The sequence below is a fragment of the Primulina tabacum genome, chromosome 11 (assembly GCF_025594145.1).
Source record: "Primulina tabacum isolate GXHZ01 chromosome 11, ASM2559414v2, whole genome shotgun sequence".
NCBI classification, from domain to species: Eukaryota; Viridiplantae; Streptophyta; class Magnoliopsida; order Lamiales; family Gesneriaceae; genus Primulina; species Primulina tabacum.
Window position 1 is genome coordinate 36,089,567 of NC_134560.1, and position 12,904 is coordinate 36,102,470.

The 12,904-nt window shown below is 35.1% G+C and overlaps 1 protein-coding gene across 1 annotated transcript; it reads right to left on the bottom strand.

The window, feature by feature from the left end:
• Nucleotides 1–289: 289 nt before the first annotated feature.
• LOC142518307 (3-hydroxy-3-methylglutaryl-coenzyme A reductase-like) lies at nt 290–2,951 on the bottom strand. Its single transcript, XM_075621071.1, is given in 4 exon segments — nt 290–828; nt 1,264–1,299; nt 1,301–1,611; nt 1,699–2,951. Coding segments are annotated over 4 exon segments (1,698 nt in total). The 5' UTR covers nt 2,813–2,951; the 3' UTR covers nt 290–591.
• Nucleotides 2,952–12,904: the final 9,953 nt, after the last annotated feature.

A 12,904-nucleotide genomic window follows, 5' to 3' on the forward strand; every position in this document is an offset into this window, starting at 1 on the left:
GTGTGAAATGAACCCCATTCATGCGAAACTACATGTAAATTCAGTATGTTGAAATTTGAACAACAATTAAGAATTTTAATGTGGTGATTATCCATTTCAAGAATATCATCATTTTTTTCCTGAAGAAAATGGTTTTTATTGTAAATATGTGAATTTATGTGAAAATATGCGAGATTGATGATATAAAATGGGATTGTGATGCTTGTTTTTATTTCCAGGAATCGAAAGAGAGACCACACCACATCGTACCAATACGACAGAATACTCTCACGCTTGGGAAAAACAACACTACAAATAATGGAGTAGTTCAGTTTATTAAAACGGAAAACAGTCGAACAACAATATTTTGGAACTTTCCTTGAAATTTAAATACCGAATACAGTGTAAAACTAAAAGAATAAGGATAAAGAAAAGTAGATGAACCCTTTGTTTTCTAGGCCTAGTATTCCCCTGTATATACAAAGATTTCCATTATATGTATACCTCGTGCTTCTTGCAAGTATAAAAAGTACAGAAGGAAAAAGAGTGTAATCCAGTATGGGTTAACACTAACATTATTATTATTGTCTGAATCGAAATGCTAACCAGAAATTACATCTTGGACACATCTTTACTTGACCTGTTGTATTTCATATGGCTCTTGACGAGTTGCCCGGCAGCGATAGCCGACATGAGAGACAGCTCGCCAGCAAGAACTGAACCAGCTACAATGGTAGCTAGCAACCTGGAGTTTGATCCTGGTGCCTCCTTACTGGCGCCCTTTACTCCAAGCAGGTTCAGGCAGGCCGACTGAGACCCCAATTGAGTCCCACCCCCAACTGTGCCAACCTATATAGGAACATGACAAATATATTTAATGAAAGAACAATGGTAATCAGTCAAACATAATTTCTGGTTATGTTGCCATTGGGAAATTGTGAAGGAAGCTAGTTGTTTGGACTCTATTCTGATTTTATCGCTTATATTGGTGCTGTTGTCAAGAACTAGCTGATAAATATGATGGAGGAATATCAGCGGAATAGTAGATGTGATCCATGTTTTATGGGCAAGATTTCTATATATATATATATATATATATATAAAACTCATGTCCACAGCGGGTCCCCTTTATATATATATGTATTGTGTGTGTGTGTGTGTGTGTGTGTGAAATTATGAATGTCAGATAAATTCGGTAGGCCCTCCTAAAATCGCTAGTTTTGCACGAATGTCTAGCCAACAACCATTAACATCCAACTTGAAATGGAAAGAAATAAAGTTCACCTCAATAGAAGGCATCGTAACAGAGATATGAAGGTCCCCTTCCATCGTTGACTGCTTCCATCATGGTAATGCAGTGAGAACTCTCAATATTCTGGGCAGGATCTTGGCCCGTGGCGATGTAGACAGCGGACACAATATTGCTGGCATGAGCATTGAAGCCACCGAGAGCTCCAGCCATGGCAGAACCAGTGAGGTTCTTGAGCATATTGAGCTCCACCAAGGAAGGAACGTCGGTCTTGAGAACCTTCTTCACTACATCTTCCTTGATAATAGCCTCACAAACAACTGACTTGCCCCGGCCTTCGATCCAATTCACTGCAGCCGGTTTCTTGTCGGAACAGTAGTTTCCTGTTCAGGTAACGTAAATATGATGAATTAGTTTGTGGCGATGAGTAAAGAAAAAGCAAGATGATTCTTTTAAGCGATAGAAATTACCAGATATGCCAATAACATCCATGTCTGGGAAGTCGTTGCCGAGGAAGTCTATGACGTTCTGCACTCCCTTGAAAACCATGTTCATCCCCATGGCATCCCCCGTGCTGCAGGAGAACCTGATGTACAGATTCTTGCCAGCAATTGCACACTTGATGCTCTGAAGCCTAGCAAATAGGCTGGATCTATTGAAAACAAGGGATAAGGCCTCGAAATTGTGGGAATCCTCGAGGAAGAACTTCAACTCAGCAGCCCGCTTTGCGGTGCCGAATCTAACGACAGGAGCCCTGGTCATGCCATCCCTCAAAAGGACACTGGTGGCACCACCAGAGGCATGGATGGCCTTGCATCCCCGGTTGGTGCTGGCCACCAGGCAACCCTCCGTTGTGGCCATTGGAACCGAGTACTCCCTTCCGTCCAACAAGAGCGGCCCAGCGATGCCAACGGGGATCTGCACGTAACCCACAGGCATTTCGCAGCACTGGCCAAGTATGGCATCGTAATCAAAGCCTTCGAGAGGCAGCCCCGCCAGGGATTTTCCTGTGGTGCGCTGCAGGGATTCTCGGCGGATAGCAGCGGCTCGGCGGCAATCGCCCAGCTTGGATTCCAAAGAGTATGATGGGGTCTTGCCCTCCACCACAGACTTGATTATCTCCTCGTCCTCCACAGGCGTACTAGGAGACAATTGAGGATCGCTAATCTTGCAATGATCGGCCACTCCACAAGGAGCGGCACGAGAATCATCCTTGAGCACCCTCATATCAAAATCCTCTTCATCCAAAATGTCGTCGTGGGAAGCGCGAGGAATAAGAAGGGACTGCACAAAGCCAATGCCGAAGAATCCCAGTAAATAAATGAAGGAGGCTACGAACGTGACGATGGCCGCGATCTCGGAGAGGGTGACCACATGGAGCGGCGTGGAGTTTCTGATCTTCTCGCGCCATCGGAGAAGCAGATAATAAACGACGGAGAAGAAAAGGGCGAAGAAGACACTGTTGGTCAGATACAAGGGGAGCGGAAGAGCATCGGTGGCCTTCACTACTTCCGAATCCTTATCATTTCTAAGAATCTGCGGCTGGTGAAGGCCACCCTTGATATTCCGCCGGCGAGCCTCCATTTTCTTCAAGAAAAAATCAAATCACAATCGAAATTTCACGTGAATAATGTAATGAAATTGGATCAAGATTCGACCTTTTCACCCTTTCTCGGCGAAGGGAGAAAAGGGAAAAGGATTGGTGGTGAATTGCAGCTTTCTTCTGAAGATTGAATTTATAGGGTGGATGTGGATGGCGGGAGGGCTACACATTGCATTTGTGTTTGTACCTACCCAATGTCGGTAAATTCCACTTTCTTAATATTAAATATTAATATCGGTTGCCAAAAGATGTTCCTCAAATTTTTTTACATTTAAGTTGAAACGGCACAAAACAAAGGGAAATAGCATATACTATAATGGCAATCATGCTTCCCAAGGTCTGAAATGGAATAAAGGTGGGATTTTGTATGATTTTGAACACAAATATCCGTTGAAAATCAGGCCACGTGTATTTTTATTCGTGACACATATGAACTATACTCATATCTACAATAAAAAATAATATTTTTTTCATGGATGAATCAAATAGAATATTCTTCTCACAAAATAAAATTATTTTGTTGTGATTGTAATGAGATTAACTATTTTTTTAAAAAAATTTCGGTATAGATGATATTATACCGATACCGTACCGAAATTGCGGTATACCGAATTTTTTTGGTAAGAACGGTATGTAATTTATGTCATACCGAAATTTCGGTATACCGACATGACGGTATACCGAAATTTGGTATCGATATTCATTTTTCGGTAACAAAAAATTTCGATATAGTATACAATATTATTAAAAAAATCAGTATGTCGTACCGAACCCGGCCTACTAGTACTACTATTGGTGGTGTTATTATTATTTCAAGGAATTGTTGGAGTTGGAGGTAAGGTGCAATTGACTGAATAAATTTGACTGAAGAAATGAGAAACACGGAAAGCAATATGCGCTTTGTGCCGATAGAGTCAGTGGTTATATTTCAATGAATGCAAGTGGAATTTAACCAACCAACGGGGCTTCGCTTGCCAACGATTTCTATCATTTCACACTTTTTATTTTGTTATATGATTAAGTTTGTATAGAGTTACACGGTAATTTTAAGCTATAAATTATCGATGAAGACGAATGAAATGACTAATTATTATAATTTAATTGTCACGTGTGTAAACCTTAAAGTACGTTTGCATGTTTGACATCATTATTGTTTATTTTAATTGTTGAAATAACTGAAAATGGCATTTGATAATGATATACAATGTCAACATCTTATAAAAAAAATTGATAAATTTTATAATCTAATAACAATGATATAACTTAAATAAATTTGATCGTGGTTTAAATTATATTTTTGATCTTTCTCAGAGTTTTGAACGAACTATATAATAAAAAAAAGCTTATCAAAGTTTTTTTTTTTTAAATCTAACATCATGTGATCCGGGTAAATCGGGTGAGCGAGAGTCGGGGCGATCCATCGGATGATGATTATGTTTAAGAAAAATGAGTAAGGAAAAGATATATCTTGTTAGAAGAATATATCTCTGTAACTTTGGGCTTTTATCGTGACCTGCAAAAAATGAAATGAACTCGTGATTGGGCGCCGGAAGAGTGTCCGGCGTATCCTTTTCGGTGCTTAAGTCAGCAGGTGAAGAAAAAAGGTGAAATGACTTGTATATGTGTGAATATACGTGACTGCTTGAGAATTCAATGTTCCAGAATATGTAAATGAGAAATATATCTGCTATTTATAGGAAGAAATACCGTGATTACCTTGTTTCCAGTGCTCACCTGCTAAGAATGGTAGGACGACTGCCCATACCCTGTGCTTCGATGGCTTCTCTGATACGCCAAACACATGTTGTTCTGACAGATAAAATAGCCCATATCGACACACTCGAGTGTGGTGCGCTTCTTGAGGCAGCCCAGGTAGATAGTTCTCCGGGAGCTTTTACGAGAGCCCGGGCTCTTGATTATCCGGAGAAAGAATATCCCGGAAATTACCCTGCACAGCTGCTAAGGAAAATACTCTGAATATATACTCTGATTTGTGCTATCATAACATATTCATTCTAATTTTATCTTAATGCCCGATAAATCAAAAGCTAACGGATAAACTTTCCCACGTTGTCTTCAAAACAGTAAAATAAATTTATTGCATTTTTTTTCATTATTTTGCATTAACTTATATTTGATCATAACGTAATCGATTAAGAATATTTTATAATTTATTTATAAATTTTCACAACTTTATTTTTCAAATTAATTAATATTTTTAATTATATATTAAAGCCAATAATTATAAATTTATTGGCTGTGTTGAACAAATAAAGATAGCAAGTGTAAAAGGGATATAGCTGATGGTTATGTGTGAGAATTAAGGTGAATTTGAGCAAAAATACAATTTGGATGGACGATCAATTTATTAAATAGATATTAAATATCTATCAATTTTTTAAAATGTCTCGTGAAGGCGAAAATTATATTTCATGTGCAATTTAACCAATTTCTTTTGTTCGTCGCCCGTCGGAGGAGATTTGTTACCATTAGATCTCGCATATGTACAAAATTAGTCGAATACATACTAATATGATTTGAGTAGGTGGTCTCTTGTGAGACGGTCTCACGGATCTTTATCTATGAGACGGGTCAACACTACTGATATTTACAATAAAAAGTAATACTCTTAGTATAAAAAGTAATATTTTTTTCATGGATGATACAAATAATAGATCCATCCCACAAATAGAATCCATGAGACCGTCTCACACAAGTCTTTACCATATGATTTTACGTATGACTTTTCGTATATATGTCGAATATGTACTAATTGAGTACATCATGTTCACTAATTTAAACCAAAAACTGAAGTGCTAAAATGATTTTTATGCATACATCATACGAAAATCCACACACACACACACATATGTATATATTAAAATGTAAAGAATAGATTTATTCGGTTAGTCTTATAAACTCGAGTTCGAGTCCTCTCTCCCCTTAGAAATAGTATGTGACCAAAAAAATATGCATGTGATGAAATGGACGTATTAGTCAATTTGGTATCTATTTTCAGCAATACTCGATTTTGTTTCTATTCTTAGACCATAACACTACATGAGGAAATTACAAAAAATTCCCCCAACACGAAAAAAGTCAAATCGATTTTTCATAAATATCTTATTTCATATAACGAACGAACAATCAACTTCACGAATGTAAGATTTTTTTTTAAAAAAAAAGAAATGTATCGTATCGCGGACTCGAAACGAAAACCACAAGATCAATATGAAGGGTCCTTGATGCATGATCTAAAGTTTCTACCAAATTGACAAAATTATAGCTAATTAAGTCATCAATGTACGTAGACAATTGAAATGTAAATGCTCATCGATTGGCTTGTATCATTTAATTTAATTTAATTGATTGACTTAATATAGATTTGGTGTTATGATGTACCAAATAAGTCAATTAGCAACCACTACTTTGATTTAGGGGACTTTTGGGAGCTTATTTTCTCAAATGGAAATCAAGTCTTCGATGGCTGCCGCAACTTTTAGTTTACCAGGGCAGCGCATTGGGACAAACAAATGATCTCCTACAACGGTTTGGTACTATGTATATTGCATTTAATACAAGATATTCTAGGGAACATCTGAATTTAAATCTGTTAGTATTTTTCGTTTTGAATTCAGATGTTCACACGGTTATCTTATATAAGAATGTCTCCACATTGTTTGTTTTGAATTCAGTTTTTCATGTCAGAATATTTCTTAAAAATCATGTTTCTACGTATATATGAACATGATAAACAATATGCGAAAATAAATCATTTGATACCTCTAGCTATTGAAAATTTTGAAATTCTTCTGATTTTCCTCTGTTTGATGTCTTCTAAGCACTTCACGCTCTCTGTAGATCGTGTATATTTCTTATGAAGTGTGTGCTTAAGGACCTCAATCGCTGCTATTTATAGGTATCTCATACTATCAACGGGTTTATTGTGAGAACTTGATTGTCAAAAGAAGAATCGTGTACGCATCTCAAATTTCTAAAGTTGAGCATGTTTGTCAAAAGTTGTAGGCAATGGTCATCGTCATTTCTTACACGTCTGTTCTTCTTCTGATATGTGTCATTTTTCTTACATTCTCTCACTTGACACATATATCTCATTTACCATAGGAGAAAATAAAATACATGAATCATGACGATAGGTCATCTAAAAATGATTATTATCTTCCATGTATTACAATGTATTATATCTCTCAAATAACTTAATAAATAAACCATATGTTTATTCGAGATCCAACTTTATTGATATTTTTCAAATCAATGAATGTGTACACAACAAATATGAGAAAATATCACATAGTTTCATTAACTTTGTTGTTACAATAAAATTACATAAAAGAACCAAGTCTCATTCTTTCTGTATGATCCTTAAATTTCAATGGTGGCATGCCTTTAGTCAAAGGATCTGCAATCATCAATTCAGTGCTAATGTGTTCGATAATTAACTTCTTATCTTTAACACGTTCTCGTATGGCTAAATACTTAATGTCGATGTACTTGCTTCGACTACCACTTTTGTTATTTTTAGCCATAAAAACAACAGCTGAATTGTTACAATATATTCTTAATGGCCTAGATATAGAATCCATGATTCTAAGCCTCGAAATGAAACTTTTTAACCATACACCATGTGAGGTTGCCTCAAAACAAGATATGAACTCAGCTTCCATAGTGGAAGTAGCAATCAATGTCAGCTTTGCACTTCTCCAAGATACAGCTCCACTAGCTAGCATAAAAATATATCCTGGAGTGGATTTTCGTGAATCAATGCAGCCAGCGTAGTCTGAATCAGAGTAGCCAATTACTTCCAAATTCTCAGTTCGTCTAAACATAAGCATATAATATTTGGTCCCTTGAAGATACCTCGTCACTTTCTTTGCAGCTTTCCAGTGATCTAAACCTAGATTACTTTGATATCTTCCCAACAACCCAACAACAAATGCAATGTCAGGTCTAGTGCAAACCTGAGCATACATTAAGCTTCCGACAGCAGAAGGATAAGGAATGTTTTTCATTTGTTCCCGCTCTAGATCATTCTTTGGGCATTGGCTCAAATTGAATTTATCTCCTTTCACAACGAGAGCTATACTTGGTGAACAATCTTTTATCCGATATCTTTCTAAAACTTTGTTGATATAGGTTTCTTGAGACAAACCTAGAATACCTCGAATTCTGTCTCTATTTATCTTAATGCCAATGACATAAGATGCATCACTCATATCCTTCATATCAAAGTTTTTAGAGAGAAATTGTTTCACCTCATATAAAAAAAACCATTATCATTGATTGCAAGTAATATATCATCCACATATAGAATAAGGAAACAAATCATGCTCCCACTGACCTTCTGGTACATACATTGATCCATGAGGTTCTCAACGAATCCGAATGAAGAGATAACATCATGTTTTCAAATACCATTGACGGGAAGCTTGTTTCAATCTATATATAGATTTTTTAAGCTTACAGACCAATTGCTCACCATTACTAGAGAAGAATCCTTCAGGTTATTTCATATAAACCTCTTCATCTAGTTCTCCATTGAGAAAAGATGTTTTCACATCCATTTGTTGTAAATCTAAGTTAAAATGTGCAACTAATGCTAGAATGATACGGAGAGAATCTTTCTTAGATAAAGGAGAAAAAGTCTCCTTTAATCGATTCCTTCATGTTGAGTGAATCCTTTAGCAACGAGTCTTGCTTTATACATTTCAATGTTGCCTAATGAGTTTTTCTTTGTTTTGAAGACCCATTTACATCCAATGAATTTTACACCATCATGCAACTGAACAAGATCCCAGACTCCATTAACTGTCATATAATTCATCTCTTCTTTCATAGCATTAAACCATAGTTTTGACTCATTACAACTCATGGCTTGTGAAAACGTTTCAGGATCATTTTCGGCTCCAATGTTAAAATTTGATTCTTGTAAATACACAACATAATCACTAGATATTGCTGATCTTCTTATTCTAGTAGATCTCCTGAGGTTGTTTGGTTGATCAACAATTTCTTGTTGTTCTTCATTAACAACTTGATCTACTGGATTTTCATTAGCGATTTGTGGAACTTGAGTAATCGGTTGCCTAACACCCATTTAATCTTGAGGGGTTTGAATAACGACCAATCTGTCATTTGAATAAGGGGGTTGTGCATTAATGTGATCATTCTCAAAAACTATGTCATGATCACTCCCACTAATCAAATCATTTTCAAAAAAATTTCATTTCTTGATTCCACAATTCTAGTGTTGTGAGATGGACAATAGAATCTGTACCCTTTGGATTTTTCGGCATACCCAATGAAATATCCACTTATAGTTCTTGGGTCCAGTTTCTTTTCATGTGGGTTGTAAACTCTTATTTATGAAGGACAACCCCAAACGCGTATATGTTGTAAACTCGGTTTCCAGCCCTTAAATAATTCAAATGGCGTCTTTGGGACATCCTTAGTTGGAACTCGGTTTAATATATACACAGCTGTCTTAAGAGCTACAGTCCACAAGGATTTAGGAAGTTTTGAGCTACTTAACATGCTCCGCACCATGTCCAATAATGTTCTATTTATCCTTTCAGCTACGTCATTTTGGTCTGGAGAACCAGGCATAGTATATTGAGCAACAATCCCATGTTCTTGGAGAAACTTCGCAAACGGACCAGGTGCTTGTCCATCCTCAGTGTATCTATCGTAATATTCTCCACCTCTATCACTTCTCACGATCTTAATTTGTTTATCACATTGCTTCTCCACTTCAGCCTTAAAAACCTTAAATGCTTCAAGTGTTTCGTTTTTATTATGAAGCATGTAGATATACATGTATCGTGAATAATCATCAATGAAGGAGATGAAGTATTTCGGATTTTGCATGTCCATATCTGGACAACGAATATCTGAATGTATGATTTTTAATATTTATGTGCTCCTCTTGGCACCCTTTTTAGACTTATTGGTCTGCTTTCCCTTAATGTAATCCACACAAGTCTCAAAATCAGTAAAATCTAAAGTACTTAGTACTCCATCATTTACTAATCTTTTAATTCTCTCTATGGAGATGTGTCCCAATATCCGATGCCATAGTATAGAGGAATATTCATTTATAACACATCTTTTAATATCTCCTTGAACATGCATAGTGGTGTTATTATTTTGTAAAGAAATAGAGAAAAGATCATCAACCATTGTACCATTTCCAATAAGGTTTAATTTATAAAATAAATTTATTGATTTATTCAAAAACTGAAAGGAATAATCAAGAGGTACAAGTTTTGAAACTGAAATTAAATTCCTAGAAAAACTAGGAACATAAAAGGTCTTTTTCAATTTTAAAATAAAATCACTATCTAATATAAGGCAGCAAGTCCCAATAGCATCCACATTCGAAGAAATCTTGTTTCCTGAATAGATGTTCCGCTCATTTCCTTGAGGTTTCCTTAGGCTTTGCATACCCTGCAAGGTATTTGTAACATGGATTGTAGAACCAAAATCAATTCACCATGTGTTATAAATCATATCAACCATATTAGATTCAAAACAGACAAATGAAATAAGAATAACTTTCTTTTCAAGTCAATCCTTAAACTTATTGCAATCCCTCTTCACGTGTCCTTTTTTTTATAGAAGAAACACTTGGATTCTTTCTTGATGTCAGGTTGGGGTGGAATTATTAATTTCCCTTTTCCCTTGACTTTGGATTGCTTCTTATACTTTCCTTGTGTAGTCATAAATACATTATCACTCGTTTTCATTAACAACCTTACTTCCTCTTGAACACACATGGTCATTAATTCACTAATTGACCATTTGTCCTTATGTGTGTTGTAGGAAATTTTGAAGGGTCCATATTGTTGTGGAAGAGTGCATAAAATGTAGTGCACAAGAAAAGTTTCAGACATTTCCACTTCAAGTGTCTTTAGTCGAGCCGCTATATCCCACATTTTCATTATGTGCTCTCGCACACCTCTCACACTGGTGAGCCTTAATGAATAGAATTCCATAATTAGGGTGCTGACAAGTGCTTTATCTGAAGACTGAAACTGTTCATAAATAGCCTTCAGTAATTCTTTGATATTATTATGCTGATCGACAGAACCACACATATCAGCAGAGATTTTGGTCTTTATGAACATTACACAGAGTCGATTAGATCGCTCTCATTTTTCATAAAGATCAACATCATCCGGAATGCTGTTTTCAGTAATAGCAGATGGTTCGTATTTCCATATAGCATAATCAATATCCATCCACCATAATTGAAGAAGAATTCTTTCTTTCCATATTTTATAGTTATCGCCCTTTAGTTCGGGAATGTCATATTTCATATCAGAAAAACTCGCTGGTTGCATAACCGCACAAAATATCATATGCTTAAAATTTTGAGACAATATCATGTTTTACCAATGTAATTCATGTTTTCTAAAAATCTAGTGACATAAAACTTGCATGTGGACTAAAATTTTAATTCAATAAGATTTTTCTGTAACTTTATGATAAAACTATCAAAATATATTTTCCTTAACTCTCGTGAGTAAATTAAGAAAAATATAATTTGATATTTTAACCTAATTAGTTATATAAATATAATAAAAATCCATGTGGTGTAAAATTTATTATGTTTATATAATTAATTACAATTGATGTCTATTATGTGATTCAAATCCACTTAATGTATACTTTTTCATAATTAAGGATGATGTGGCTATTCCTCGTTTATTTAAAATGTGGTGCATTTGCATGCCTTCTTAAAAGCATGTACAAGGGCCGATGAAGTCGTGCAATCCAGAAGTAGCACTGCAGTTGTAACACAGAATGAGCCCAGCACCAGCAGCACATGCACTTGAGAAAATGTGGTGCATTTGCATGCCTACTTAGAGCATGTACGAGGGCCGATGAAGATCCTCGGCCTCCAAGGGTCGAGGACCTCATACGCAGATGTTTTTATTTGTGAGAATGATTGTGGATTCCGCGCAGAGATCTTCTGTGTTAACGGCCAGATTTTTCAGGCCGTGTGAAGATCAACGACTAGAAAAATATTATTATAATTAATTTTTAATAAATTTTTAAAATATTTAAAATTTTAAAAAATATTAAAAACTTGTAAAAAATCAAAAAAAATAAATAATAATACGCTTATATTAAAAAATCCTAATTATAATTATGTTAGTTATGTTATTTTTAATTATTATATGCTTTCAAAAAACTTGATCGAATATATTAGATTTTAAATGAGGATGATATTCATCTACTTTTTAATCACGTAAAATTTTTAGTTATGTGTATTTTTATTTTTTAATTATCTGTATTGTTGAGTTATTCTCTAAATTTAAATAAGTGTTATTGTATTTTTAAAATTATGTATAATTTTTAATTTTATTTTAATTACTCTATTTTTTAAATGCAAAATTATTTAATAAAATAAAAAATTTACATTTCAACATGATATCTACAACCTCATCTCACCAGTATAAAAATGACAAAAATTTGTGTAAAACGATCTCACGAATCACATTTTGTGAGACGGATCTCTATTTGAGTCATTCATGAAAAAATATTACTTTTTATGTTAAGATTATTACTTTTTATTGTAAATATCGGTAGAATTCACCCGACTGACAGATAAAGATTCGTGAAACCGTCTCACAAGAGACATAATTTATGAGAATAGGAGATGAAACCTTTAAACTTGCCCTCACTAGAAGTTATCTTGACTTGGGATATTAGTAAGTTGCAGCATTGAAGTATGTGGTGTCATTATTATCATTAAATCTCTAGCCTTATAAAAAGGCATAGCATTTAATTTCTTCTACAATACACACCAAAAAAAAAAAAAAAAAAACCAATTAAAATGCGTCACTTGTTCAAAACTTATTCAATTGGAGGGGAAAAATCAAAGCTCGGAAGTAGCACTACCCCTACCTTATTGTTGTGGACTGTGGATTTCCCTTCTTGCACAGGTTATTTCCCTGACATTTGACTCTCACATAGGTCAGAAGATCTTGCCATGTGGCATGTTTTACGGCACATTTCATGACCATTTCATACAGTACCAATTCATGGAG